At 37.3% G+C, this 26,010-nt stretch overlaps 2 protein-coding genes and 1 long non-coding RNA gene across 3 annotated transcripts in view; 1 reads left to right on the top strand and 2 right to left on the bottom strand.

The window, feature by feature from the left end:
- Positions 1 to 4,177, top strand: part of LOC109043445 (uncharacterized) — a 61,523-nt gene extending 57,346 nt beyond the window's left edge. The window contains exon 4 of the mRNA XM_019060649.2: positions 629 to 4,177. Within this exon, the coding sequence (XP_018916194.1) occupies positions 629 to 1,110 (482 nt within the window). The 3' untranslated portion in view covers positions 1,111 to 4,177. The remainder of the gene's footprint in view (positions 1 to 628) is intronic.
- A 13,986-nt stretch (positions 4,178 to 18,163) lies between these two features.
- Positions 18,164 to 19,655, bottom strand: LOC140224912 (uncharacterized). Its single transcript, XR_011900123.1, has 2 exons — positions 19,165 to 19,655; positions 18,164 to 18,403 (listed from the first exon to the last, which is right to left on the bottom strand). It is a non-coding gene; the product is annotated as an uncharacterized lncRNA (long non-coding RNA).
- A 997-nt stretch (positions 19,656 to 20,652) lies between these two features.
- On the bottom strand, positions 20,653 to 25,646 carry LOC109041002 (amino acid transporter heavy chain SLC3A1). The gene is made up of 3 exons (XM_072301530.1): positions 24,633 to 25,646; positions 21,388 to 21,567; positions 20,653 to 20,837 (listed from the first exon to the last, which is right to left on the bottom strand). The coding sequence occupies exons 1-3, from the start codon at positions 24,793 to 24,795 to the stop codon at positions 20,653 to 20,655; spliced, it is 528 nt and encodes a 175-aa protein (XP_072157631.1). The 5' UTR covers positions 24,796 to 25,646.
- Positions 25,647 to 26,010: the final 364 nt, after the last annotated feature.

The raw sequence follows: 26,010 nt of genomic DNA, 5'->3' as shown, positions 1-26,010 counted from the left end.
GTTCTATTGGGAACTGTTCTGCCCTATGAGTCGAAGAGTATCCCTCAATTTCTATCTTGGTGATGGTGGAAGCTTTTATTTTCGAGACTCCAATACTCAACTGCTCCATACCTATAGGTGTATGTTGAACAACGTGCTAAGAATTCGTTCCGCAAACAAACCGAAGTTTAGCTGTATTCATTACGTCACCCAAAGCTCATCATCCACCTAGTAGGTACTATGGCAGTTGCTGCCTCACAAGGTCTGGATACACGATCGAATTCCGAACCAATTCTGATCAAAGTAGACCAGTTGATGACTGATGGTCACCATCGGTCCGTCAAATTTTGATCAGAATGGAGTGCCACCATTCATCATTTCCTGCCGCACAAAACATTTCTGCCAAGTTTTTATTTTAAAATGAAGCAAAGTAATGATTTTTAGACTGATGACTTCCGACTTGATGGTAATTGGTTCGGGAATTTGATCGTGTATCGAGACCTATAACTGCCCATAAGGAAGTGTTGAACTTCCGGAAGTATCCATTTTTCACCTGTCGCCAAGAGGCAAAAGGGGGGTCTCTGTTTGTCTCTAATTCTATCATTCGATCCTGAAACAAAAACTTAAGTTAGCGTATTATCTGTCATAGGGAAGCGTGGTGGCGACGACCTGCAAACGTCCTCGATGACCGGGATGAGCGTGAGCAGCATGGACATCTCGCACGAGGACTCCTCGTCCTGCTGCAGCCAGCTGAGCAGCAACACGAACCGGGACATCGAGATCGACGTCGTCGGCGACGAGGACGAGGACGACTCCGACGATGAAGACGACGACGCCGACGCCGACAACGAGGAGTCCGACGTCCCCCGGGTCCCCAGTGACGTCACCCGGGACACCTACCAAAGACACGAGGGCGTCACTCGCGACACCTACCAAAGACACCTCATCAAAGAGGAGAACTCGAGTATGGACCTCAGCGCCACGTCTATCTCTATCGATAAAGAGCGACGCCCGCTGAACCCCTTCAGTATCGAGTCGCTTCTCTCTGGAAATAACAACATAAGCGTGACGCCCCTCGTTAACGGGAGCCATTCCCTCAAGTCGGAGCCCAGCAGCCCGAAGAATTCTTAGACCTCGATCTCTAGTCCGCCCGGTATCTCGCCCACCTCGCGCCTCTCGCCCCAGTCTAGTTACTAACGTCTTTATTCAAGCCTCTTTGTTTATCTAACTTTTTGTCGTTTCCCACACGAAAAAACGTAGCTGAGTTTCGGCATTGCAAAATTTCCTCTCGTAAATTGTAGTTTTAGTAGGCAACTATTGGAAATCGATGAGCTGTCCTGAGAAAGAGTCCATGTGAAAAATCGCGGTTGAGAGAAATGCATGCGAAAATTCCATTATTAATTTCTGGCTATTGTCGGTAAATTACTTCAGAGTTGGGACTCTAATTTCCGATGTAAGTAACCGTCAGTGGATATAGAGTAATTTTGAAAATTTCAAATAGGTTTTCAAACACGACTTTTTGTAAGGAACTTTTCCCGGCAGCTCCTAGATATATGTATTTACTCTCGGATATGGCTCACAATTTGACTGATTTTTCTTCTGATCACGAGCAAAAATCAGTGCAGGTTTGGGTACAAATATATCAGACACATTCCTGTCAGTAAGAAATGAAAACGTTTTAAACGTTGTAAATTTTCACTCGCAACAAAACCACATCAACGAAACAGGCATTGAAAACATCTATTCTTTCAGGCAAATAATGGATAAGTACTTGCTTGCTTGTTTTCACATTATTTTTCTTCTACCTATCATAAAATGCACCTCCAATCCCGCAAAATGGAAGTCAAATCATGGGAAAATTATTGCATCGTAAAAAAAATACCGAAATTAGTTTAGTGCTCGATTTGTCTCGAATAAACTTTGATATATTTTGTGAGCGAAAAGAGTGTATGAATTTTTTCAAGAAATACTATTCGTTCAATTATGTGTATAATTTGAAAATGTTAAATGCGTCCATAGTATTTGATGAAATTTCGATAAAGGAGCCTGCCGCAGGCAGACGGTTAGCAATCGCTGGCAATTTGCAACCGGTTCATGTGTTGAATCTCAAAATTGCAAAAAATCGCATCGACATTGACAAAAGTCTCAATGGTAAAGTACTTCGAAATCACATAATCGGATTGGAGCGCCTTCGACCCCGGTGATACTTCCCGCTTTGTCGGGGAGTTAGTTTAGTTGCGTGACCTAACCAAACCCAATTCAGATCGCTGATTTCTCAGCACGCAGTTGCGATTTTTTCGGTCAACACATAGCTTGCAATTCGCCGGTGATTGTTAATTGTCTGCGACACATACATAGTGTGTTTTTTCATCTCGTGCCCTGTCCACCATTTGCAATCGTTAGCAATTATCAATGGGCTCACGACTTGCTTCGACATATCGCATTGGCATAATTTTGCAATTAAAAAACACTACCCTGGCTTGGTTCGCCTTCATTGTCTCGTGACACTTTGTCATGCAGTTAAATTATAGTTGCCTATCCAACCCAAATCAAAGCAGAGTCACTGATTTCACTAAATACACTCGCATGTGTGCATTCAAGGAGGAAATAGACGTTTTGTTCAACTGAAAGCAAAATAATTAGCAAAATAATGGCATTTTCTTGTTTCTTTATTTCTAAGTATGATCGTTCAAAAATGCCAAAAAATAAAAGGACTGAAAAAACATGGGGTGAGACTTATTTGTACCTAGTCAATTTTTGTTTTTATGTATTCTCGTAAACATATCACATTGTAACTATTATTTTGAGGGATCTAAAAATCGAGTCGTCTCCAAACATCATTTAAATTTAGATGAGCGACCTCTGTTCTGTGCCGTTTTAAGAATTTGTATGCGTTTCATTTCTGTAATATATGAGGTAGGCTCATTTTCAGTTTCAAGGATTCTGATGCAAACCTTTGTAAAGCTTCCAATGTTAATGTTTGTGTCTGGTTTACACTCGATTTTTGGTGAACTCATTTTTATTGTACATTCTGTATAAAGTTTCTCATGATGAAAAAATGTTATAGTATCATAGAAATCGTTAAAGTGAGATTTGTCAATACACATAAGATTTCGCATACTTTGTGACTAAGTATCCAGTATTTTTGTGACATCAGACTGTATTATAATTCAACCGTATTGTAGTTGTAGAAAAAACTGTACAAAATATAGAATCTTTGATTCTAATCACAAGACTTCAATCACAACCTGTTGAAGATTAATCAAATATTGAATAACCACTCTTAGAGGCTTGTTCTGTAGCTTTATTTATTTACTTTCTTTGTGTACTCCGTTGAAAATGGCAGAAAATTTTGTCAACAGTCGACATAATTCTTGATACGGGAGTTAGAAAACCAAATTATGTGAAAGAACCAGTGCTGTCTTTAGATTGAAAATTTATGATGAACATAATGAGCTGAAATTAAAATGGTATTAAAAAAAGGGGGATCAAATCACAGAAAGCATCAATCTTAATTTTTGCAATTAACTTATATCTTGATAGGGGCAAAAATATATTTGAAAAATGATAAATTGTTCATAAATAATATATGTGCCAGTTACTACGCATCTATTGCGTTATTTACGTCGCAGTTGCGTGTAAATCACGTCTTAATCACGTTTTGGATGAAGAATGTGATCCAAAATTTCATGAAATCGTGGAGTATAAGATTGACGTCGGAATAATAATATCATCCTTTTCATCCTATGAATAAAGGATAATTAATCAATAAGAACTTATTTGGATGTCTGCTGGTGCGAAAATTGGATAACTGTATTTGTCCTCAACTTCGTTTCTGCTCATAAGAAGTTTAACTAAAGAATAAGTGGAGGTTATAGAAGGGTAAATTTTGGGATATCCAACTGAATTTTTTTTTCCTTTCAAATTCACTATCGACCATTCATTCATAATTACTCAGATGATGATTAACATAAATAGTTCTTTTGAGTTTGTTTCTACTTAATTCCAAGGGCCGACAAAATGCAATAACAAATATTTGGTGTTCTGCGTTACATTTTAAATATGTATAGTTTGTACATATTTCCTTAGACTGTGGTCAAATGCTAGTTTTTGCCACCCATCTGTTCAGTTTTTTGTTAAATTATTTATCGAGTATCAAAAATTGTAAAGTGTACCAAATAAAAAGATTCCAAATTTATCATTCATGTTTTACTCACACTTTTCCGTTGAAAAATTATTCATCTAAGGAAAGAATACTGTCCTTCGTGCTGAGGTACTTTCAATTAATTATTAGCTCTAAGCCAAAGTTAGAGCTTAATGGACTTCAGAGGAGGATGACTTTAAATCTGAAACTAGTGTTGGGGTCACGAGTTCTGAACCCTCCTATATTGTTCAACCTGTTCAGTAAAGTAACAATTGGGAGCTGATGTTACACACATTTGAGTAAGCCATCTATCTCTTAAATACAACTACTGTGAATCAATAATTTATCAACATTCAAAAAGATGGTGTATTGTCAAAAAATCACCCAATTTATCAAACAGTTTTGGAACAATTTTATCTGCAGTTCGCGGGTTCGAGGCTGTTACCTCATAACGACGCACTTTAGTCATACGGGATTATCTACATTTTGACATGGACTCTGTCGTGCATGAATTCGTATGAGTCTCAGAGCCTAAGTCCCAATGGAGATTTTGATTTAAATACAACCATATTATTCTATGTCTATCGAATGACATTTTTTAAAACGCTTAATAAATGCGCATATAATTCTCCTGATTTGCTGTGACATTTTAGAGGACCCACATTCTTTAAGTCCTACCTTCCTATGAAACTTTGAAGTGGACGGAAATGTATTCAAATGAATGCATAGAATCATAGAGACGTGTTCTCGGGTTCTTTCATCACAGCAGATAAATGGATTCACCAATGATTCAGAATTTTCAAGTGAAGTTGATTGAATCAACGGAATAATCACACCTGTAGAGACGTCCAGCCGGTAGCGATATCGATTATCGATTTTCCCCATTTGAAACTACGGTGAAAATTCGATTATTAAGGTATTCGTTGCGAAAACAGTGGCTATCGATCATTTTCCATGGGTTCAAATGGCAGATCAATCGATATATCGCAAAGCACGCCACGCCACTGCGTCCAGCCTTTCAAATTATGCATCCATTAAACAGACGAACAGTAGGGAATCATCATAGCGAGCTGAAGTCTTTGAACCAGGGATATTCAAGTTGAGTTCGCGCATTTTCGTGTAGCATTGAAATTCTTAAAGCTCGAGGCAAAAGTGGAGATTAAATGTCCTTCCGTTGATTTCAAAGCTTTCACGCTTCTTAATAGGCCATTTTAATAAAGACCTAATGATAACTCAATTTAATTTGACATCTCCTTGGTGCATCCTTGTGTGAAGTATTATTTGCAGAAATCCATTCACATTCCTTTGCTTTGTTAAGAAAGGAGGCACGAGTTGTTGGGGACGATTAAATGCTTCATTTTTATTCCTCTCTATCTTTGCCACGCAATAAAAAATTGACGTTAGTTGCACCATTGCGCCCATGCCGTAAATCTTCAAATTCTGTTAAAGCCAGGAAGTTTCCTGAGTGTGACCCATCAATCACGACGAAAAAATTCTGTAATTTGATTTGAATCTGTAATCGATGACTTAAAAAAATTACAAAGGACTTCAATGCAATATATTTGCAGCCTATTGAGAGTGAAATTTTGCATCAAAATAACCCGGAAAAGAGGTAGAATGCGACTGTGAATGCGTAGATTGAACCAAATTACATTATGATGTGATATTATCGTCTTATTATGGCTTATTTGTGTTGGCATTGTCGATGCGAAAATTTTTTTATAATTTTTCCATTTCGTGATTTTTTATCTTACTCCTCCTTCCAAGTTCTTAAGTTTGATGAGAAGTTCAGGGAAACGACATTCTACATCAAGTAAACAATTAATTGTGACAAAGAATGCGGCATTGTCATTGCGAAAGCTGAATTGTTTCACTTAGAAATAGCTCATCAGTACAAGTGAATTTTCGTTGTCAAAATCAAAATTTCCCATCAGGCAGCATGTCACATAGACTCATTCCTCCAGTGCAACGAAGAAAAGGAGTTTTTCACATTACGAAGTAATTTTCATTCTCTCTACTTCATTTATTCCAAATTTCTAGTGCGCATGATCAAAGCAAATATAATCCAAGTAGATTTAAGAAAACGAATGTAAAAAAATGTATAAATCAAGGGTCAATGACCTTCTGTATGTCTAAATAGTATGTACAGCTATTTTTAGATCGCCACGTGTCAAGTTCGAAGATGAGCTGTTGTAGTAAAGGCTTTATACCTGATCTGCCGTGCCAGGGAAAAACGTTGTATCAACGCTTAAGCTGATTTTTCTGCTGATAAAACCCAATTTTTGTCATGATCTGAGGATATTTCGCAGTATTTTATTAACACTTCAGTTTAATGTATCCGAAAAGTTCGAAGAAAAATATTCACAAATTTTCTCGCAAATGAATATTTTCTCAAATGAAAGTTTAGTTCGTCAGAGTGCTCGTGCGGCGTTATTCCTCAGCACTGACGTGCTTATCAGGTGTTGCCAAATTTCCTTCCACAAATCACGATTTTCCAGGAAAATTTGTGAATATCTCTCCTTCGATTTTTCGCAAAATTTCGTTCGAAATTTGATCCAAAAAGTCCACAAATTTCAAAGAAGAATGTTCATAACTTTCTTCAAAAATACATATTTTTAAAGAAGAAATTTGGCAACGTTTGAATACTTTACGGCGTTTTTGCTTAGCACGGCAGAGCAATGCTGCCTCGCTAAAGAAAAACGCCGTATGAACCTTCAGGCGTTGCGAAATTTCCTTTGATGAAACAAGAATTTTCTGGTAAATCTAAAAAGATTTCTCTCTCAATTTTTCAGAGAATTGTGTTCCCAATTTTGTCTAAATTTCCTGAAAATTTCAAGGAAAAATATCCATAACTTTCCTCAAAACATTAAATTCTCAAACAAACCTCAACAATTAAACATTTTATCGAGGGAAATTTGGCAATTCTCGAATGTTCATACGGCGTTCTACCTTAGCACGGCAGAATGTTGGACAGCGATGTCGATCCCCGCGCCTCGATGAGATGAAGTTGTAGAGAAAATTGACCACAAAACTGGAAACATCATTGATGGATGACGACCGTAACAAATTCGTTTTATTGGACGCTTTTTCTGGTTCTAATTGCGAACACCGCGACTGCGGCTTTGCCGCCATTAAGAAATGAGGATCCATTTGTGGTTGCGACTTAATGCCCATGCCATCTCATGGCTAGAGTCCCCACGGCTTGATTATTCACGCCCGTTTACTGTTTCCACTGCAATAATGCGAGCTCGTGTCTTCATGAAGTTGTTCGAGTCTCAATTAAAGCTGCAAACTAGATTATCTTTCGGAATTCCATGATCATAAACTTTAGAAATTTCGCAGTCTCCTGGCACAATCTAGTCTACCCGCTTTGGGAACGCTGAAAAAAATGGTCTGAAAATATCTCATAAAATTTAGAAAAAAAAGAACATTTTCTTCGCCTTTGCGAGAATTTATTTGAGGTAAAGATTTTCTTTTTATTTAAGAATTTCTTCACAGAGTAAGACATTGTTTCGTATTCAGGCAAAGTAGCTTCTATTTCATCGATAACAAACTGAATTTTATTCGACGATTTCTCATGAATTGAAGAAAATGATTTCATGTACTCCGAAAAATTATCTTTAAATCAAAAAGAGACTTAACAAATTGATATGAATGTTACAATAAGTCGAAATTCAGACAAACTCAAGCAAAAAAATGTTAATAGTCCAGGCGCCTGGTAAGTCTACCTGGAATTTTGGGTACACAGCGATTTTTTTGGCCTACTTTATGTTTTTTGGGTCGCTGAATCCGAATCTGAAGTTTCCGCACGCGTATCTGGTGAGCATTTTCCGCTATTTTGAAAAAATGGCCTAAAAAGGCCTTTTTTTTGCGGTTTTTTTGATATAGCGGCTACGGATGAGGAAAAGTCCCGGATTTAGCTAATGTTTTGAATAGCTGACAAAATTTGGAAGAAAATGGTATATGAATATGCTAGGTTTGCTCAAAAATTGAGGAACCTCGGATCTCGGAACTTTGGAACGCTTCGGAACTTAGCTGACCGCGGCGAGCCGGATCGCGCGTTGACGGGTGCGCCGCGAAAACGTGAATAGGCGCGATGTTCACGATGCTGTATCTTCCTCAATTTTTAAGCAAACCTAACATATGTATACACCATTTTCTTCCAAATTATGTCAGCTATTCAAAACATTAGCTAAATCCGGGACTTTTCCTCATCCGTAGCCGCTATATCAAAAAAACCGCAAAAAAAGGCCTTTTTAGGCCATTTTTTCAAAATAGCGGAAAATGCTCACCAGATACGCGTGCGGAAACTTCAGATTCGGATTCAGCGACCCAAAAAACATAAAGTAAGCCAAAAAAATCGCTGTGTACCCAAAATTCCAGGTAGCCTCATTTTTAGCTACCAGGCGCCTGGACTATAAGTTAGAAACGAGAAAAAGGGGTTTGGAATTTAATTCATACGTAAGACTCAATGTTAAGGACAAGGTTTATCAACTATTTTCTCCTGCAAAATATTCTTTCTCGACTTTGAATTATTGACACGAGAAAATTTGTGACTGATGGAATTAAAACTACTCTTAATTCATGTGTTTTGCATACAACTTGGAGCATTCCCGCTAAATTCGGTTCTTTTTTCTAAAAGATTCAAAGATATAGAAGATAAAAGTTTTTTGACGGTATGATCAATTTTACAAAACTGTCTGTAAATTATTAACAAAGGCAAAATTATTGACAGTTTTATCACCACAGTCTATTCTTCGTGCATCTCTAGAGAGACCGATTATTATTAGATGATCACGCGCATTTCTGTTTAAATGCCACAACGTATACCTACACATAGACGGTGTAAGTCGGCAATCTCATAATTCGGTTTGCGACGACGTCGTCGTCGCAGACTTCCTGTCATACTTTATTTTTTAAACGGAAAACTACTCAACGGCAATGCTTCAAAACTGCAGTGTTTTTCCTTCTCTGTCCGAAAAAAATTCTGCAAAAACTCCCAGAAATGATGTCACTTTGTTCTCCTTTAAAAAAATAACAAAGAGGCGGAGATTTTCAGACACCGCAAACGTGCGATATGTGATTGCGGACTTACGCCGTCGATGTACAGTACAAGTGATAGTGAATAGAAACACAGGCTATACTGCGAGTCAAAGGTAGACTTGGCAGGTCGAAATACTGCTCCGAGATAATTAATTAGTAAACTAATTGAGTAGATGAAAACAGAGTAGGGGAACATTTGATGGTCGCGAGGGCGAGGACGAAGCGAATGAAATTATGCAACGGTAGATATAGTTAGTAATTATGTAGATCTGACTGAATCAAAACAGAGTATTGTGCACGGTACAGTAAACTACGAGCCGTAGACTTGCATTAGAGGCCTTAATGTCCCGCTAACAAGGCACAAATGAATTTCGCACCACAGTGCCATCTCTACATCCTCACCCTATCCCATCCTGATGCACCGGCCAAATGCAACCGCGCGCTGCGATTATGCATTTCTATCAGGTTTTGCCTCATTGCGCGGTCATGCATATTTCATTATCATTGACGGAAAATTAAAATCGGTGTGGATCTCATTTGTACCTAAATTTGAAACAACAGCGTACGACACTTTTATTATTCGAATTAGTGTTGAAGGGAACTAATCAAATTTTAAGTATTATAAGATTTTCTATGAAAAGGCGCGTGTAAACAATGGTTTTCAATGCTTTGAAAATTTAGGATTAATTTAAAAAATTAAAAAAATACAGTAAAATAAAATAAAGTGTGTCTCGTGTTATAACTTTAAATCATACTTTTTTAGTATCCTTATTTCAATTAAGCAGGTGACCAGTTAATTAACACGACTTTTTAACTAATTTTTCTCTGAACTCGGGGTTAACAAAAAAAAATGAAGGGGCTATCCCCTGAAATGGTGGTACTACCCCAATCTTTTGGATGATATGGAAATTTTCAATTAATTTTGGTTATACCACAACATTTGGGTTAGTAGCCTTTGGGTACCACCACAAGTAATTGGAAATATACAAGTTGAGACCTAATCCCAAACACTTTTTTTTGTGTTTTATTCTTGTCATGAAAACAGCAAATTACGTTACTTTATTTGGACCACATTTTGCAATAAAGAACCATTATTTCTGGCTCATTTTAGGAACAATATATACGCCATGGGTTTTCCAATACAGAAAGACGCTTTTATGGAAGAGCCAGACACATTGTTCCCTTATTGCGGAATGTAATCCATTTCTCACTACCCCTAGGTTATCACAGTTTTGGTTCTTATTGCGCACGAAAGCAAATTGACGGCGTAAGTCGACAATCTCATAACTCGATTTGCGACGTCGCAGACTTCCTATCATACTTTATTTTTAAAACGGATAACTACTCAACGGCTATTCTTTAAAACTGCAGTGATTTTTCTTCTCTATGCGAAGAAAATTTTGCAAAAACTTCAAGGAATGATGTCAATTTGTTCTCTTTCAAACAAATAACATAGAGGCGGAGATTTTCTGACACCGCAAAGGAGTTATGTGATTGCCGACTTACACCGTCGAAATGCATCGTTACCAGAAAACTAAAAAAGCCATAGATTCTCTATTGGCTGTTAAATTGAGCCAATTAAAAAAAAAAAAAAAAAAAAAAAAAAAAAAAAATTCAACTGTCACATAAACAACGGCGTAAATATAGTAATCCCCGATTGAAAATGAACGGATTCGGATTACGAGGTCGTGGCAGACAGCGTGGAGATACCGCGTCTGCCGGAGCTGCGGTTCCGATGAAACCGAAAGATGGAAAACGCCCGGAGCACCCCCCTTCCCACCCTAATCCTCGTCCGGGTCCCAGCTCCAGAGGTGCGGAGAGGTGCAGAGAGCCGGAGAGGCGGCCCCGGTGAGCATATTGAAAAGGCAAGACAAAAACAATATTTTCAGGTATTTGTTCATAATTTGTGAGACCGAGGCGTTACGCTGCTCCCCTCGCAGGCTTACGGCATTATCTTCTCAACTGGACAGCCTAAGTTTTGAAAGCTTTACGAGCCGACCTCTGTGATATCTTCATAAACTGGACGCCGGCGAACAAAATAACCCTATTCTCATCTCAACATGACCCTCAGAAAGCATGCATCTTAATACAAACAACGGCTCACGTCTTCTTCTGCTTGCGCTGCCCATCTCTCGAGTCCCAGCTCCGGCTTCGAAAATTACTGCTCGCCGCAAGACCTTTAACTCATTTTTACACCTTAACAGTCGAGTCCTTTATAGTTTTCCTCCGGACTCACCTGTATTCCCATTCTTTAGTATTATTTATTTGTATTAATTTATTCTCGGACTTAACGGGGTGAATCGGTAATAGTCAGGGTTCATGACTAATGGTTTTGCGTGTTAAATGAATTTGCTTCCATTAATTTGCAAGAGCGCTCTTGCGGTTGTTATTAATGTAATACTGATGACTATACATGGATGCACGTATCACACGTTTTGAAATGCGGAGTGCACCCTGTGGTCTCAAGGTTTAATGTGTGTACACGCGAGCGTGGACATCAGTGGCGTGGCGTGCTTTGCGATATATCGATTGATTTGCCATTTAAACCTATGGAAAAGGATCGATAAATAGGGTGTTCGCAGCGAACACCTTCATAATCGATTCTTTACCATAGGTTTAAATGGCATAACAATCGATACATCGCAATTCACGCCACGCCACTGGACATTATTCGAATACCTCGAGCGACCTTCCACAGGAAGATAGTACAAACATGCCACTATGTTCATCGATATATTGACTGTGAGAAGAAAAACCCGCAGAATACAATTAAAATGCAAGAGGAAAATTAGTTTGGAGTTGCATATTTTTACAAGCGACAGATTGGGGAAATATGGCAATGACACTATGGCATTATAAGGAAAAAACGATGCGTGAATTATTATGGGGAGTCTTCTTACAAGAGTAATGACGTAGCATGAAGAACACACTGCAATCCTTTTCGGTAATTAAAACGCTACGTAAATTACCGTGCCCTCTGGTTTTAAGATAGATGATTTTCTGGGGAACATAGTACCAAAAGATATTTTTTCGCAATGATATTATATTGAAATCATGTAAATGGGCATGTAATTGGCCCGAAACGTCCTGGTTGTTTAATTTCTCCTTTAGCCTTGTATACCCATTTGTTTTTGTATTTTAGTGTGTTTTTATTGTTATCTACATTCGGGCTATTGTGTCTCTCGCTCTCTTATCACTATATTGAAATTTTTATACGCTGGAAAGAGGTTTACGTGATTTAAACAGAAATATTATAGAATTTTCCATCAAAAAGACTTTCTCCTGAATCGATGATAAAACTGCTGAACCAATTGGATTTCTACGTACTAGATAAAAGCAACGTTCTTCTTGAAATAAATAAGGCAATTCAAGAATATATTTTCTCTTTGATCGAACCACTTTTTCCAGTGTAATCTGCATACATTTTAAATCTATAATTGACAGTCGAAAATTTATACCGTAAAGATGAATTATTCTTCTCTTTTCTCAGTTCGCTCTCAGCTTATCTGATTCTTAACTTTTCAGCATGTGTATTGTAATTCCCACATGTATAATAATGCAAGTAACTATTTTGAATGTTTAGGAGGTATTCAAAAGACTTGTGTATCAATCCAAATAGTCTATTTTTCGCACTTCTAGCGGCATTGAGGATACTCCGATCGTAACAGTTAAAACAGTGGCAATCACTACTGTAGACAAGGCCATAAATGTCCAACGAATATAATGTAGAATTGTGCGTCAAATCTCTCTGTCCATCTAAGATTTGCTTTTAAAGAGCCGCAACCATCGTTTCTAGGAACGATTCAATTCGTCCGGAACGAAGTCTTTAAATCAATAACAAAAGTAGAATTGAGCGCATTCATGCCAAAAGGACCTATGCACATAGGGATTGCGTGCAACATAGATCCTTTTAGCATAAATACGTCCAATTGACTTCCTAGGCTCAGAAGTCTCATCGTAAAAAGCCACCGGATTGGCATCCCGATGGAGATTGTGAACGCGTTGACCATTTTCATGCAAAATAAATATATAAAGATTGAATGAAAAAGCTGGTCCGGCTGGTAGCAGCATGCAGAGCGGACCCGTGCTTTAATCCTCGAAGCTGTAACAACTTCATATTGTAAACTTATATTTATCAGTTAGTCGCTTCCATAACTTAGGCGCATAAGTCTGATTTAGGGGGCTCGATAAATTTCCGCGCGAATGGGCTCACTTCTCTGATCTTTCGCCTCTCTCGCTCTGTTGCCGCAACAAACTCCATTTTGTTGGAGCAAGCACCCTAAATTTCATCATTTCTCAGACATTTTCTCTCCGTATCTTCTTTTTCCATCAGCGAGCACGTGTTTCATGAATAAAACATACTATGATCCTTTGATACATCTCGATACTCTTTCTATACACATACATAGTATCATTTCATGTATCACATTTGTATTGGCTTCAAATTGTATTAAGTTGTATCTTCGTTCATTAGGCGCAACTCAGTTGTGTATTCATCGTATGTTTTCCTTTTTGCTCTGTATTGAAACCAAATTTTCATTCATAAGAATAATCCGTCGTTTTCAATGGCTTTAAACTGATAAGCTGTTTTGATGCAGATTAGAAACTAAAAACTATTTTGTCAACAGGGCATTAATCGTCAATTAATAAGGCAAAATAGCGGATATTGCAGAATATATGAACAACCCATGGAAGCACACTTTTAAGAATAAAAATCAATTTTTGCTGGGAGCACAAGGAAAAAAATCCGGCCTTTTGCAAATTACAAAACCGAAAAGTTAAGGAGATAAGTGTGCCCGGAGCTCCTTTTTTATGCACATTTATACCATTTTGGAAATGTGTTTTGAAAATGGCCCGTTGGCCATAGTTTTGCAAGTATTGAATTTTTCAAATTTTTTCATAAAAAATAAAGTGAAATTGAGCAGAAATGTATCATTTTAGTGTAATTTAAAAAAAAAAAAATATTAATGTAATTTAAACCAATCAAAAGCACCGCGGGTTATGGGAAATAAAAATTAAATTTTTGACAGCAAACATCTTACTTCTTGAAACTCCAAATTCTCTGTCACTTATTGCAGCTTTATGATAATGACTCCACTTCAATCTGATGAAGATGATGAAGCAGTTGAATTCTTATTTAATTCTTCTGTACCTTGTCCTTTTTCTTTTAATCAATTTGCACACGATTTTTTTTAGCATGCTGATGTCCAACTGGACCTGAATTGCACGAAAATCAGCTTTTCGACATTTCTGACAGAAGCGGGAAGTTGCGGGGATACTTTTTATAATTTCTATAAGATCTATATTATTTCAAGATATTGGGAGGTTTTACAACCCTTAATTCTTCATATAAGGCGGACCAAAAAAAAGCTCACAACACGTCTCAAGACCTTTGGATTCTAGCAACGGCAACATGGGATATTCCAGCGCTGAGACACGCCGTCACAGGACGCATGCGCAAATAATCGTTTTTCGCGCATCGAGCGGGCGCTCACTTTTATATCCGCGCGTTCGAGTCGTTCGAGTCACCGTACAATTACTACATCGCTCTTGTCGGCTGCTCGTCCGGGCAAAGCCAACTTGCTCCGCTAATTATCAGTCCCACCTGAACGCTTCCATTCCGCCATTTATACTTTTCAGCCCCCCCCTTCCCCCGCGTCACTGGCCTTTATTTCAATTTATGGACGTGTTCGTGCTAAAAGGAACTATGTTACACGCAAACCCTACGCACTTAGTTCCTTTTAGCATAAATACGTCCTTATGTAGTTTGGTCGGATGAAAAAACCGCGGACTGAAACCGGTTCCGCGGCGATCGAGTGCTATAATTTTTCACGCCGTAACGCAGTGGCTCGGTCCCGAATAAACCCCTCTCGCACCCCCCCCCTCCTCGCCCCCTTCGTAAGCTGATTACCTTTGAACTTTGCTAATCGATATTTATATCTTTGTTATTTCAATTTTTCGCAGTAAATGTTGTTTCTTTTTTATGGGAGATAATTCTTGAGAAAACTGGTGTGTCTCGGATGAGCATAACTTGCTCCGCGGGCAGGAAGATAAGCCGATGTGTTTCTGCTTCGTTTTCTTTTAAATTTAGAGCATCGTGTGTCGTGAACACTGCAGGAGGAAATCGCAATTTCCTGTATTTGTGCCAGTCAACAATTTTTTGATCCGATATACTGGGGTTAGAGTAAAACATTGTGCCCCGATTAAATGCCGTGCTGTAAAGATTGAGGATTACTGGGCTGATTAAAAGTTGCGAATAAATCGCAAGTTTGTTAAAGGAAACGAAAAATTGTGCCACACACGTCATCATTTCTATATAAACTGACCAGACCAATGAAGTGAGAAAGTGACCAATGAAATTTAGACTGCGCCTCCCCAGTCTTACTTTTTTTGGTGGTTGTTTCATACTCATACTTAACTTTTCAAGAAAACGGATACTTTCGTCTTAACTATAAAAATATTGAAAATGATTAATTTTAGGTGCGCAAATTTCCTGGAAAATAACGTGCCCGTGCTCGTAATATTAAAACAAGATGTTTTCAAGCATTTCAAGCAAATGTTGTCCAAAATTCATACAGCGATTAGAATAGACAACGTTTCAAAAACTGATTTCAGCGTAAATAAGAAATCCAACAGAGAGGAGAGGAAAAAACCGCCAAAATCCGAAAATCAATTCATCCTTGTATCCATTTTCCTGTAACTGCACATGAAAATAACCATCAAAGTGTGTAAAAGTCAGGAAGTATTCTAGTTTTTTTTGTTTTTTTTTCTTCTTCTTTTTTTTCCCAGCTATACCTTTGTCCGGTCATTTTACGCAATTCAATGCGTAAAGCCGTCTCCTAAGTGTGTGAGTCCCTCAGATAATAAATAAAGGATTTCTTGAAGTATCCAAAATGTGCCTGGGTTCTTTTCAATTTGAAGAATAAACCGTGCAACATTTTCCACCTCTAGAGCTTTCACACCGAATAAATTTACTATACATGAGGAATAGGAATAGCTGAGATACTCGGTGGGTCAAAAGTAGTGGAAATAATTATATCGCAAAACCTGACTTGAGAATCGTTGGTTATAAAGACCCTGAGCCAGGGAACGAGAGAGAAGTGTTAAAGAGAGGTCTTCGAATCTGATTCAAAGTTATCTGTCCCGCCTCGCCGCCGATCGGCAATCGTTACCGCGTGCACGACCAATATTCTGGAGCGCACTTGCATCGGGTCAGCTCAAAATCAACCAAGACCCTAGACAGGGCTTCCCAAACTCAAATGTAACGCCAGAAGTATCTCATAATGAATTTTTTCGCCCAAATGCAATGATAAAATGGCGAAAAATAGCTCTAATGCACGCGGTGGATGACGTCATACGTCGTGTTTTTTGATGGGCGATATCTTCGTCAATGGTGGACGTAGAATTGGATTGCACTTTGCAAAAAGGAACCAGGAGCATTGCAATGTTGCTAAGATTGTACAACTTCATCCATTGTAATATAACTATTGACATCCTAAAAAAATAGAAAATTTACATGGTAATTTTGTCTTAAATTTACAGTTTTTAGTGGGTAAAATAGAAGCTGTTTATAGATGATCAGGTTTTTCTTCCAAGACAAAAGAAGTTGCACAATCTTAGTAACATAGAAATGCTCCTGGTTTCTTTTTGCAAAATGCAATCCAATTGATCTTAGTCAATTTTGCTAATCGTTAACTTTAGACCGTCAAAATGCAATTTTGCGACTGAGCGACTGACCCATTGGAATCCGATTTAGCCTCTTTTGGGAACTGCAATCTGAAAAATTTCTGAAATATTTTAAAAATATGTAATTTTTTTTCTATTTCTTTCGAATTTTGTGAGGTAAAATTACATGCGTACATAAACACCGCGTTTACAGCGTTCTTTGGTTCTCTGCAACTCATTAGAGCCTCCTCTCAAGAAGAAGGCAATCAAGCATTTTCTTTGGCAACCTCTCTTCTGTCATTATTTTCACACGACCATTCAAGCCTGGCTAGTGGTCATAAGTGGTCATGACGTATAATGCGACAAAAGGTCAAAATAATCGTTTAAAGGTGAGAAAATAAAGGTGGAACAAGAAGGAGATTCATAAGAATCTTAGAAGCAGTCAAAGAGGGCTGAAAACAAAGTGAGAAACCCTGATCAGTCTCGGGCGGGTCATGTCATGGATGTTTGATTTACAATTGCTAATATGAAGAGAGGACGCTATCTCCTCGTGGTATTAACAATTATATCTATTATAAATGTTATCTTTACTTTGGCTTGAAGCAAGAACCAACACTCGTGATTTTTTAATCACGATCAAAATTATGACCAACACCTGGTTAGAGCGCTCATAATTCCTTTCGCAAATATTCATGTGGTGCTCGCGTCTATCGTTTCCTCATATGAACTACATTTTGCAATTTGGAACTATATATACTAGCTCGGTTTAAAAACAACGTATTTGCCATTAGTTTCCCTATGCACATGAGTGTTTTTCCAGAAGAGCCAGAATTTATATTTCCAAATTGCAAAATGCAGCCCATATGAATGAAGAAAGTTTGAGATCATATTTTTGGGTTAAATTATTTGATTGTCATCAAATATAATTTACTTTTTCGTTTATTAGTAAACCTATTGTGACTCCACTCTTGTGAGATATCTCTTTTTTTAAAATTTTGGGTGTTCCGTTTTTCATTAATAATTAATGACTTTTTCAATTTATATTCATTTGAATGCCATGGCGCAAGTAAACTGCAATAATAAGAAACTTACGTAAGACTTGGACGATAAGTGCTGAGACACCAATGTGCAATCAAAATCCCATGGTAAATAAATTGACCTGTTCATTGGTAATAAAGATTCGATCAACTTCTCGTAGATCTTGAATTTTTCTTCATAATAATTTCATTCCTGGAGTTTATTTTCTTCTATACCGGTGCTACTCTAATCTGTGCTATTTGAGGCCGGAAGGCAATGAGAAAGGTCGGTGGATTTATAAAAGTACTGCTAGGGAATTGATTAATCCTTTTATTTAATTTTTCAGAAGGGTTTAAAAACTTTATATATTTTCCTCAATAACTTCGGCGCTTTGCAAGACAGCTTCACTGCATAAATTTAAGACATACGGTCAAAAGTAAAATAGAGATTGAATTGGACACCAAAACACCATGGCTAGTAGCTAAAACCACTGTCGCGAATGGTCGCAACGAAACACAACCTGTTCCATCCAATCCCAAAGTGTTTACCTTTTCTCTGCAATGTAAAAGAAAAAATCATTATTGACATGCATTTGTTTTCCCTTCAAATCCTTGATTTTTATAAATGGTAGATCCTCGGTTTAAATAAGTTGTTTAGTTGTATTTATCTACCTTTATACATGGGTAATTTGGTTCATGTTCTTGTTGAGAGCTTTTGGTGAGAGGGGTAGGTCCAGAATCGAACTCCTATGCCCCATTCATATATGGACTCCATTTTGCAATTTGGAACTATAAGTTCTGGCTCATCTGAAAAAACACTTATGTGCATGGGGAAACTAATGTCACATAGGTACGTTGGTTTTAAACCGGGCCGGAATTTATAGTTCCAAATTGCAAAATGCAGTCCAAATGTCAATGGTGAATGTCATTAAACAAGCAACTCAATTTATGACGATGCAGATTTCCTGTCACTTGAGTTTTTACTAATTTTTCTTTATTCTGTACAAAATTGTGAAAATATATTGTTAATAAATAATGTTCATTGGATTTTTCCTAAAAATTAATCAACAGTAAAAATTTCAAAACGCTATATTATAAAGATGCATGTCTTTATTCTTACATGGTTCTTTATCAGTGTGCATTTTTTATGATAAATTCTACCCAATTGCCCAAATATATATGTATGTAATTTGTTTTCAAAGGTCTATCGTGAACACATCCCACGTCAAGGGACAAAGTAATCATCGAATCACGAAGAAATTTGCTAAAAACACGAAGAACTTAAGAAAGATAATAATAAAAATGTAAGAAAGTTACCCAGCACGGAGACCAGAATGAATACTGCTTGTGTGCACAAACATAGTATAGGGCAATTTCGGCGCTGAAGTTTTGGCACAAACGTCCTCCGTTTCTGATCCAAGATTTATTATTACCACAATTATCTCATTCGCTAGGGATCTGCAGAGCAAATACATTTATTATGTATCATATTTTAAGTACAAAAAAGTTTAAATAGTTTGAAAAAAGATCTTTGCTCCTAAAGACGCTAGAAAAAATAAAATCCATACGTTTCCTTTGGTCAAGTCGCTCCCCAATCCCAGCAAAAATGCTCCCCGATTAATTTTTTTTTGAGGAACGGTAATTTATGGATAATGCGCCGTCCTGTTTTATGACATCATAAGTATTTTTATTTTTTGAAGAGGTTTCTTTTATTCATTCATTTATTACGGAGGAAAAGGAAGGGAGCGGAAATAATTAGTAATTAAACAAACGTGAGTTTCCAAATTAAAAGGGCTTTTCTTGGGCTAGTAAGATACATATAGTATACTGTATAACAGTATAATACAGTTTATGTATAAGGTAGTTTGTACATTTACGATTATATAACTTACATGAGACAAAGAGAAGCCTATGAGATATTTTCATACCACTCACCTCGTAAACAATGTACATAAGACGCGTTTACTCGTGTTGGGCACATTTTTTGTGAAAGCCCTATCAACACTAGCCAAAGTTCACGGAACTTTGCGCGAAAATTAAGTTCCGTAAACCTATCTCTGTGTGGACAAGGCTTTTCATGTATAAGAAATGAACGAAAAAATTATGAAAGAATAAACATGAATGTGGTTTAATGATTTTAATTTCCGCCACCGCACCAACCGCACTGTGTTTGGCGCAATGCGTGAATTATCCCTACAGTCTTGTAGGCGCTGTGCGTATCACGCCGACCGCTGCTGACCACACTGTTTTTAACGTAATGCGTGAAGTATTCATGCAGTCTTGTAGGCACTATGAGTTTTACGCCAACTACTGCGCTGCTGACCGCACTACGTTTGACGCAATGCGTGAAGTATTCATGGAGTCTTGTAGGCGCTAATACGTGTTTCATGCTGACCGGCGCGCCGAGGAGGGCTTCTCCTTTCCATCTCAAGTCCTCGTCATCATTGCTCTCTGCGCCGCGCTGCTCCAGGCCAAATTGCGTGTTTGGTTTCTCTCTCAACTAGACTAATGAAAGGTGCTGTCTCTTGTATCGCCGATAGACGAACAAATTAGAAATTTCTATACTTTAACTCTCAAGAAATGAGAGATTTTTTCGCCTTCTCTCGTTTGAAATTTTTTTCCCGAATCAGATTTTTTCTTGATACCTACGTTTGAAAGAATTACAACATTTGTCACCCCCTAAATTTGCCGCCATGGGCCGTGGCCCATGTAGCCACCCCCTAGATCCGGCCCTGATCTTTAGTGTAACTTAATCAAACTGGATGATGTAAGTTCGGTGTTGAATGCTGCGAACTTTCAGCTCCTCTATACTAATTTACAGCATAAGGTAAAATTTACCCAGTTATTTGGATACGTGGAATGAGTGTCGTTGACTTTCTTTGTATAGATGTAATAATCCTTGTAAGGATGAACGCCTTGTAAAGAAAGCTTGAACCACTCGCATTGGTCACTTGAATGATTGGGCACAAAATCCAAAAGTAACTTCATTCCTAATAAACAAATAAGAAAATTAGAACAAGTTTTTTTCATATTGGGTCAAAAAATTGACTTTTGACGTTTTGACGAAAGAATCTCTAATACCACACAGAACAAGATAAGAGCCATTGCGCTAGTTTTGTGCCAAAAATTGTGTACATTTTCATTTTAATCAAACATTCAAGAATCAATGTGTCAATCTTAATCCAAGCCCCCATCGTGGCAAAATGTAAATGTAATAGCTTTTTATGAAAGTACGTTCCCGAACTACAAACTTTCATTATTTCTTTTTGACTATGACTTTAATTCATGGGCGTTTTTTGTCCCGAAATTTGTAGAGCACTCCTTTTTTTCTCAGGTGTCAATAACTGAATTTTGAATATTTGCGTGGAAATTAAGGCCCCTTTACCCGTTTTAGGTTACAATTATTTGGATGTTTTCAAGAAAAAATCTATAACACATGAATTTATTGCATTTTTGCGTCCAGTTTAAGACTGATGGACAAATTTATGAGGATTAATCAGGGAAAATAGCTTACCCGTCAGAGCCATGATTTGGTCTCACCTCTTGCATGAATTGCTTCAAGCAGCTCCCTAAAGTCTTCCATTGTGCCGAATAGAGAATTAATTGACTTTAAGTCCGCTACATCATATCCCAAGTCCTTCATGGGTGATTTATAAAAAGATTGAATCCAAATCACATCCACACCAATGCCCTCAATGTAATCTAATTTTTCAAAAATTCCTGAAAAACCAAAAGAGGGGAGAAATTGACGCAAACTTTCAGTCCCTCAGTTTCAATTCAAAGACCGACAAATGGACGTATTTCTGCCAAACGGAACTATGTGCGTTATGACGTGAGCCCTGTTATCCATTTATTCTCATGGGTCTCGGGGCTCATGTCTTAATGCACATAGTTTCGTTTGGTAGAAATATGTCCAAATGGCGCATACAAATACTACTGACAAACATGAATTGTGTCAAAGATTTCATTTTAGTCTAAATACCTTCACGTAAAGCGGAGCTTCTAGGCCAAGGGGGAAAAGTGATAAAGAATAACTTGTTTAGGGGCTTGGAGTAAATTAGAGCTACTGCTGTGCTGACCTATCATTTGGATTTCATTATAAAACAAACGAACAAATTCGTCCAAAAATCGAATTTTTAGAAGTCGCGCAAAAAAAGTTCTGACAAAAATTTAATTGGTTTGAATTTTGGCGACAAACCTTTCGATTAGGATGCGGTATCAGTGATTTGAATGTAAATATGTATCGATTCTACATTTTTATTATTACAAAGTGTACATGGACAATTTGGAGGAGAAAAATAGTTTTAGTTGGGTGTGACTGGAGGTACATTATTGGTACTTAGTCGCAAAAACTACGGGTGGCAAGATCACTCTCCAACCCAAATTGCATTTTTTTTTTTTTTTTTTTGGTCCCTGAGTCCACGATGAATCTGCATCTTATCAGCAAGTTTCATCCCCTTTCCCCATTTGAACCAATATAATCTTTACTAGACCAATTTTAATGAGTGTGTGCGCGACCCCTAAATTATAATCTGAAATGTTTAGAACGTATTTTCATGAAATGGAGCTAATTAGGAATGGATCATCTTGAAATAATTACAGACTTCGAGAAGTATGCCGCACTTTGGAAGCATTATGCATGTTATTGCCGTTACCTTTACAAGTTAATGTTTTGTCATGGGAACGGAGTTCCCCATGATATTACAATCGTTCCGTTGCTATCGCTATGGGATTCCCTATACCTCTGCGACCTTGAGCGTTTCGCCCAGTCTCCGATTTTTGGTTGATTTTCCGATGTATCAAAAACCGTTGTATTTTTTAGCCAATCATGTCTCTACGTCAAGTTGTGTTGATTGCTAAAATTCGCTTTCAGCGAGTTTTTTTCCACCTTGAGATGTCGTGTCTGACTGGTAAATCTGCGCAGAACCACGAAGTTCCGTTTTTAGGCAAATTCTTTTTTTTGGGAGGTTCTGATTGGTTATTTTTCGCCATCAGTTTTCTGTTCGTTGGTGCAAAAGATCGCCTACCTCGGTGCTCTTGAGAAGCCGCCATTATCCCACCTCAAATTTGAAAAATAGAAGTAAAGAAATAATAACCATCGTACAAGGTGGAAAATTGTTCTGGAGGACTCGTTACGGATAAAGAAGTCAAAATCAGAGCTCGATTGATTGATTTAATTCATGGATACGCAAATATTGCCTTAGCTCAACTGCCGCGATCGGAAATGCATGCTGGGATGAACCTCGAGACGCATTAAAACAGTGCGAACCATGGCTCCTACAGCAATGCGCTTGATATCCCAAAAGCAGTCAAGGTCTCTTGTGATAAGTCCCGCCCATTGCCCGAGTCTTTTAAATGCTATTTTTGCTCTCGCTCACGTGGATCCGATATAGCCTAGTTGACTAAACCACCTCGTAATTTTGATAAGGTGCGGGCACCCGGCGATCGGGAGTTCGATATCCGACGATGGGAACTACTTTTTAATGGTTGTATTGAATGTTTTAGACTAATCATCAAAAAATAATTAATAGTAGATGATAAATGTACGAACATTTTCTCGTGAGTTAATATGTTAAACAAAAATACTGGAATATACCTCCTTCATATAATCAGCCACATGTTCCCCCAAATTAATGACGTTATTTTCTTTTTTCAATAAAGTTAATTTGCATTCAACGTTCGTAAGTTAAGCAAAAAGTACCTATTGATACAAATAGAAAGACATGAAAATAGTATGTCTAACATTTCAGTTGTTTTTTTTTTTTTTATTTATTTTTTGTTTTTTTGTTTTTTCAATAAAACAAATTGACTGGGACTAGAATCATCGTATCTCTGAAGACAAAAGCTAAGTTTTTTGATACAGAAATACTAATATATTCATCCTTTATATAATCAGGGAGAGTTGTTGACCCAAATATTGATGTATATTTTCTCTGTTCGCCCAAATTAATGATGGTATTTTCTTTTTTCAATAAAATTATTTAAGTTCCACGTTCTTAAAGCAATATTTTCTCCAAAATTCAGCAAAAAATAACAATTTATACCTACGCAAAAAGTAAATAAATAAATAAAGCAATGACATGAAAGTAGTATAGGTAGTACACATCTAACATTTCGGTTACATCTATTTGAATGAAAAAAATGGCAACTTAGGAAGCACATAGGTCACTTATCGACGGTGAAACTACCAAACCACGTATCTCGGTTTGCGACGTCGCAGACTTCCTGTCATACTTTATTTTTTAAATGAAAAGCTACTTAACGTCCAGTCTTGAAAATTTCCGTGATTTTTCCTCTTCGTGCGGAGAAAATTCTGTGAAAATTTCAAGGAATGATATTGATTTGGTCTACTTCAAAAAAATAAAATGTGAGCGGAGATTTTTAAACACCGCAAACGAGATACGTGGTTTGGTAGTTTCACCGTCGTTATGATGCGTATTCGGGCATATGCGTAGAGTAAAAATATCATACTTTACGCCGAAAAAAACGAAACTGAAAGTTAAATGCGTTAACTTCCAAAAACCATACATAATCCAACGAAAATAAATAATTGGTAAATAACAGCTTTCTTGTATGCAAAGAAAAAAAATTAAAAACGTTAAAAAAGAGATGTCGACACAAAATTACATAGCCCTTCAATTCTGAAGATACTACAAACGAACTGTACCTTAAAATTTTCATATCCCAGAAGCAAAAGTTCCCATGACGAATATTGCTATCGCTAGCGATTGCAAAAACCAACTTGTCTGATTTTAAATCACTGAGTACCATTATGAAATTCTTACCTCTCAGGTCACCATATCCATCCCCGTCTGAATCTTTAAATGACAAAGGGTAAATTTGATAAATGATGCTCGATTGCCACCAGTCAGGTTGTTTGTGTGCCCCGGTCTCTTGCAAGAGATTTAGCAAAAGAATGCTAGATATGAAAAATACAAAGTAAGACATTGTATGGACTCTACAAGCTACCGGACAAACGCGAGTTGTTTAATAAATTTCAATCCAACTACAAACGAATTTCAGATATTATCCTGAGCACTCTTAAAATCGAAATGCGGAGAATAAAAATACTTAGGAGGTATCTTAGGTTATGCTGACCGCTAAAACTCTCACAATCGTGAAGAAAAAATAAAAAGAGTGGATGGTATTAGTTCAAACTCATGATAAGTTACCGCCATGTCATATAAAAATAATACTTGTACTTGTGCACTTGCAGGTGAAGTACCTAGAGATTCGAGTGGGGAACGTCGCTAAGTGTTCTCGTTGAATGACCTGCGAGTTTTCTTTCGAATTTTAAATTTTGTGCAAATACTTTTTCACGACGTAAATAACACTGTATATTTTTTAAAGAGTATTCCAAAAACACCCTCTTTCCCGCTTGCCTCGGATGAGGGGCCTAAACTTAAATGACTTAGAACTGGGACTTAGATTATTAATCTGATTTGGAACAAATGATTTTACTAATAATTGTAATCAAGACCACGGTTATAATAACGAAGAGTGGGATGTTTCAAAGCAATTTCAGCGCTTTTTTATATGATACGAGTAAACATGAGTTGTCAGAAGCTAAATACTAAGTTTCTGAATCTGTAAATTTCATCAGACCTTTCCCAAGTCCCTCGCACTTTCTGACTTTTTTTGTCCACCCAATACTGCTCTGTGAAGTGCCTGCTATTGATAAAATTATCAAAAGTGGTTCTAGATCTAATATTTGAGACGACTTAAGCCAGAGTGATGGCTGTCAACTGTTGAGCACTTTAAGCGCATTGTGATATAATTAATTGCTGAAATTTTCACCTGGGTCGCTTTCTATCACTTGTATGTATCATTTAAGAAATCAGAAATAAAATTCTTATATTTTTATTCAGAATTTTTTGACATTTTCGTCTTCGTCGGAAATAATTCCTCCAGGAAGAGAGAGGAAGGAAAAGAAGAAAATGGGAGGAAAAGAAGGAAATTGGGGAAAGGAAAGAGGGGAATATCCGTTAATGAAGTGTCGTAATATCAGCGGGCATTCGCAGTTAAGATTCTCTCGATAATTGTTGGATTTATTTTTTATTTTTTCTCAAATGCTCGTACGTATATATAGGGATCTGTAAATGTTTATATTTGCTGACACTACCTCAGTTGGTCTCACTTTAATAATTATGTTAGGAATATAAT

Source organism: Bemisia tabaci, chromosome 6 (assembly GCF_918797505.1).
Source record: "Bemisia tabaci chromosome 6, PGI_BMITA_v3".
NCBI lineage: Eukaryota > Metazoa > Arthropoda > Insecta > Hemiptera > Aleyrodidae > Bemisia > Bemisia tabaci.
The sequence above is the reverse complement of the archived record's forward strand: the minus strand, read 5'-3'. Positions and strand labels throughout refer to the sequence as shown.